Genomic DNA, 5,683 nt, shown 5'->3' on the forward strand with positions numbered 1-5,683 from the left:
TTTGTAACATACTTTGGTTAAAATTCCTCAATGGTTGTGTAAAACAACACCCTTTTTTCACCTCCTCAAAACAGCTCTGTTCACAGCGACCCGTTTCGGTGCATGTCTCTTTAAATGATAATGAGCAACTGCTCACCCCAGCCCTCTCTTCCATTCAGGAGTGTCGACACAAGACAGGTAGAGTGATGCTTTGGCAGACAGTATACAAATGGCTGAGGGCGTAAATATGCTAATACGGGACAGTCCATCAGCGGTCGTGGGCGGAGCATGAGCAATATGACATCATATTGCTCAGAAAATCCAAACGGCTTGATTATTGAGAGTGTTTAGACTTAAAAAAAAAAGAGTGAATGGATTTTTTTTATTGTATGGTATCTATCTATCTATCTATCTATCTATCTATCTATCTATCTATCTATCTATCTATCTATCTATCTATCTATCTATCTATCTATCTATCTATCTATCTATCTATCTATCTATCTATCTATATACCTGTCTGTCTGTCTATCTATCTATCTATCTCTCTCTCTATATCTATCTATCTATATACCTGTCTGTCTGTCTGTCTATCTATCTATCTCTATATCTATCTGTCTATCTATATACCTGTTTGTCTGTCTGTCTGTCTGTCTGTCTGTCTGTCTGTCTGTCTGTCTGTCTGTCTATCTCTATATCTATCTGTCTATCTATATACCTGTCTGTCTGTCTGTCTGTCTGTCTGTCTGTCTGTCTATCTATCTATCTATCTATCTCTCTCTCTCTCTCTCTCTCTCTCTCTATCTATATACCTGTCTGTCTGTCTGTCTGTCTGTCTATCTATCTATCTATCTATCTCTCTCTCTCTCTCTCTCTCTCTCTCTCTCTCTCTCTATATATATATATATATATATATATATATATCTACCTGTCTGTCTGTCTGTCTGTCTGTCTATCTATCTATCTATCTATCTATCTATCTATCTATCTATCTATCTATCTATCTATCTATCTATCTATCTATCTATCTATCTATCTATCTATCTATCTATCTCTCTCTCTCTCTCTCTCTCTCTCTCTCTCTCTCTCTCTCTCTCTCTCTCTCTCTCTCTCTCTATCTATCTATCTATCTATCTATCTATCTATCAATATACCTGTCTGTCTGTCTGTCTGTCTATCTATCTATCTGTCACATGTTTATATGTGTATCTGGCTGTCTAGCTATCTATGTTTCTGTCTGATCAAACAGACTCTTCATCTGTCTCTCTGTATTTGTGACTACCTACCTAGACAGACATATAGACAGATAGATAGACAGACAGATAAATAGACAGACAGGCATATAGAAAGATAGATGGACAGACAGACAGATACATATATTGTAGGTTATTTATTCTAGATATGTTTGCTCAGTTAAGGAGCTTATTCTCTTCGTTGCGGCACAGTGCCCAGACCTGACGGGTAGGAGTGACGCGCACGGCCGTGTGTGTCTGAGGCTGGTACAGGTGCAGAGATCAGCATGCAACGCCGTTCATCTGCGCCGCCCGTCTGTGCGCCACTGTCTGCAGCCAGCCACTAATGCCGAGGATAAGGGACAGGCTAACGGCATGAGCCGCCCACACACACACACGCACGCGCACAGAAAAGCCACTCAGCCAGATAATTACGGATGCGTCCTGGGCAGAGGCTTAAACACACACTCTGAGCCGCTGCCGCTAACAGCGTTCATTAAAACCAACACTGCAAAGGTCAGAGGTCACCCACTGCTAAAGACGGATGCTTGCCACTCCATTGCCTCTCTACCATCGCTTCTCTCTCTCTCTCTCTGGCCTAAAAACAATTTGCTTCCTTGTTTTACTAAAACGGGAGAAAGACAGAAGGGTGTAAAAAACACAACAAGAATGCGAGTTTACCTGCTATCAGGCGCAAGAACACCAAGTGTCGTGTTTAAATATGCCTCTAATCAAATCATCTCCCCCGCCTGCCTCTCCGCTAATTCAATAAAAGCAACAACTTGTCATTGTTATTTAAAGTAATTTTCAATGTAATCAAGTGGTATTAATAAGCATGCTGCCTCTCATTACCGACTCAACCTGCCTTCCGAAGCGCGCAGAGCACAGTGTGTGTGTGTCAGCGTGACAGAGAGGCTGTTGTGTGCCTGTATGTGTGTGTTAGGACATTATGCATGTGCTTGTGACTCATTGTGTGTGTGTCTGTGTGGGCGGACATGAGTTCCATGGTATTTTTGTTCTGGCTGCTTGCAGTGACAGAACGGAGTTGCATCTCTTGGCTTCGTTTTCCGCAAGACATTCGCGCAAGTTTGAGGAAGGTAAAAAGTTGCGGAGGTGAACACAATATTCTCATATTCACTTAGATTTGCAGAGGATAGATAGATATATAGATAGGTAGAACACTATTATCTCAATGTGTTCTTTGGCATTTGCATGTAACACAATTTCATCAGTCCATCAAGTTCTTTTGTAAATGATAAAACACATTTAATACAAAAGAAATCTGCAAGTTCAAACGTCACCCGTGTTAAAAATGCATCAAGCCCTCGTGAAGGAAAAGTGGGATCATGACAGAGTGATCCTGCAGAGAGCTGAGCCCTAAAAAGAAATGAAGCACGTCGGAAATTTCCACTGCACTGATCCTAAGAAAAATCCGATATCGTTACGATGCGTCACATTCAGACGCAATCCAAGATGATGTATTTGAACCAGGCTGAAATGATGTTCAGCGAGATGTTCAGAGGTGTTGATTTGGTAGAAACTTGAGGAAGCGCAGACGCTGGAGATCTTTGTTTGCGCAGCACGTCAAAGTCGCACCCGGAAAAAAATCAACTTAATAGATAGCAAAAGTTATTTCTGGATCCAATTTTTATCTTTCTCAGATTTACACTCAAATAAAGGACGACAGAAGAAAGGGGTTTGAACTAAAGGAGAGATAATGAGAACGTTAATTGGGTGCAACATAAACACACACACACACACACAAGTATGTGCTCATTAGACAACAGTGTTCTGGGTCGTCTGGTGGCTTCATTAGGCTGTAAAGAATGCCACAGTGTAGTGTACCCTAGAGTCACATAAGAAAGAGAGAAACGTAAAGAGAAGCAAAAGAAAAACTTAAGCTGGTCTTTATTAAGGCGGTCCAGCAGCTGCTCCTCTGGCTAATCTAGAGTCTCTACACTAATAAAGAAGAAAAGACAAATAGCGATCCATCACACATCCCCCTCATCAGCCCCTTCTCTCCGGCTCTGAACAGAAGATTATGCTCTGAACGGCTCTGGGGTGGAACCGTGATTGTGAGTGTCAGTCAGCGAGAAAGAAAAGGAACATACTGACTAATAGTGCTACATCGATCAGGAAATGTCTACTTAAATGCAGCAGTTGTCTGTCACCTACACAGTAAGCTTTTAAAACAGGACTGTGACTGTGTTCTAGTATGTATCAATACAGGATTTGCACATAACAAAAAAAAAAAAATTCCAACAGCATGTACACATTTGAGGATGTGCATGTATGAGCATTTTTGGTGCACTCAAGGCACTGACCTGCTTATCGGAATAAATAATTGACCAAAAATAACACTTCTTCTGAGAGAGCACAGCGTGTCATCTTTATACCCTTGATCTATTTTCATAATTCAGTGTGGAATACAGTGGCGCCCCAATTTACAACAACCCAGAATCCTGAACTATATATGAAGATCCAGAGTATTTATGGTTCGCACTTCATACCCTCATTACAAATATGATCATGAACGCCTTTTTAAAGTGACATTAGAAATTCTGACTGAACCTCTTATTTATTTGTCCAAACCATCAGGGATGGAGCTTATGAAGTCAACAAATTACTCAAATATTTATTTTATATAATGCAAATGTGCACAAAAATAGTGAATAACTTTTGAAAACTATCTTATCTAATAATACTTTTTAATCTTATTTTTGGGTCATATGCTGTCCTCTAAAAGCGTGCAGGCTTCCGAGAACTAAAGCGGAACAATTTGACATCATGACATGCTTTCTGTGGTTTCAGTTACCCTTTTATACTTCCCCAAAAACTTAGAGAACTGAGTTTACACAATGTCCATCTCACACCCTATAGTCAACATTTTGGGCAGTTTTGAAAGCAGGTATGATGTCCAAAAATGCCAATAAATGTCCATTGATAAAGGTTAGGGTTAGGTTCAGCATGTCTATAATGTCCAGTCTTGGTAGCTCAGTTTAAGAAACACTTGATAAATATCCAAGAGTGTTTAACCAAAGACACACAAACAAACCGACTTTAAAGACGAACACTTGTTTGCGCAATAGCTTGAGATGCGCAATGCCATATCATATCAAGATCCTAAGGGGGTATTTAAAAAAAAAAAAAAAAAAAGAAAGAAAAAAAAGTCGATTGACTTAAAGTGCATTAATGAACTACTCTATATAAAGCTGGAAGCGATGCGCACCGCGTCTTCTCAGCATCAGCACCATCATCCCGCATCACAGATGAGATGAGACGAGACGCGCCCGGTCTGATAAACCTCCTCATTCCCGGTGAGTTCGGGGGAGGGCTTGGTCTCTCAAAGGGTTAATAAGACACTCCATGCGTCAGACACATGACAGTATATGTGCGAACTCAAGGGGGGGAAAAAAAAAGTCCCACACACACTTTTTCGAGTCGAAATGGCACACGCAACCGTGCGTAATTCTCACAACATTTGTGTTGGAGTCGAGCGGAAGAGCGCGTCCTCAGCGCGGGCAGATGGAGACACTCGCTCTCTCTCCGCATGCATGTTCGGGTCGGCTCGGGTCTTACCTTAACACGTTCCAGCTCTTGAGAGGGTCCAGGTCTGAGATTATAGAGACCATGCTTGAGGCTCGGGCAGCTCGGGCTTTGCTCGGACAGAATGCGGTTGATTGAGTGACTGAGTGAGCGCTGTTACTCCGACTGTCTCTCTGCACTGCTCTGAGTGTGATAAGCGCGGAGAACAGGCTCTCTTTCCTCCGCCCCTCACAATCACTCCAGCTCGCTCTCTCTCTCTCTCTCTCTCTCTCTCTCTCTCTCTCTCTCTGCCTCATGTCTTTACGAACCTCTGTGTAATATCCGAAACAACGTATGCAACCTATTGTAATTTTTTTTTTACAGAGGATTTTATACAGACAGATCTCAATAACTCTGTGTTACGACTAGTGCCAACGAAACTAAAATGCCACAGACACTGTTCTCCATTTTAAAGTATAAATGCCAAAGTCAAAATGGATAAGTAGGCTCAGCAATAACACTTTACATGGTCACAATTTATATTAGGTGTACTTAAATTACAATTTAAGGCATTTGATACAGTTTTCTTTATGTGTGCTGTACATACTGCAAGTTATTGTTAATGTTTTTGAAAGAAGTCTCTTATGCTCACCAAGGCTGCATTTATTTGATAAAAAATACAGATTTTTTTTTTTGAAAAATTATTACAATTAAAAATAATGGTTTTCTATTTTAATATACTTTAAAATATATATTTTTTCTGTGACGAAAAACTGAATTTTTATCAACCATTACTCCAGTCTTCAGTGTCACATGATCCTTAAGAAATCATTCTAATATGCTGATTTGATACTCAGTTATTATCAATGTTGGAAACAGTTGTGCTGCTTAATATTATTTTGGATCCTGATACATTGATAACAAATCATCATATTAGAATGATTTCT

General features: G+C 40.3%; 1 protein-coding gene across 16 annotated transcripts in view; it reads right to left on the bottom strand.

Moving 5' to 3' along the window:
- Positions 1-5,093, bottom strand: part of celf2 (cugbp, Elav-like family member 2) — a 140,782-nt gene extending 135,689 nt beyond the window's left edge. For 12 of the 16 annotated variants that reach the window (XM_084407800.1, XM_084407797.1, XM_084407798.1 and 9 more), the window contains exon 1: positions 4,791-5,045. In XM_084407800.1, coding sequence (XP_084263926.1) covers positions 4,791-4,843 — 53 coding nt within the window. In that variant the 5' untranslated portion in view covers positions 4,844-5,045. Of the gene's footprint in view, positions 1-4,790 lie in introns of all 16 variants that reach the window. The other 4 variants (XM_084407796.1, XM_084407813.1, XM_084407807.1 and 1 more) reach the window with 4 other exon arrangements.
- Positions 5,094-5,683: the final 590 nt, after the last annotated feature.

Source organism: Rutilus rutilus, assembly GCF_951802725.1.
Source record: "Rutilus rutilus genome assembly, chromosome: 4".
NCBI lineage: Eukaryota > Metazoa > Chordata > Actinopteri > Cypriniformes > Leuciscidae > Rutilus > Rutilus rutilus.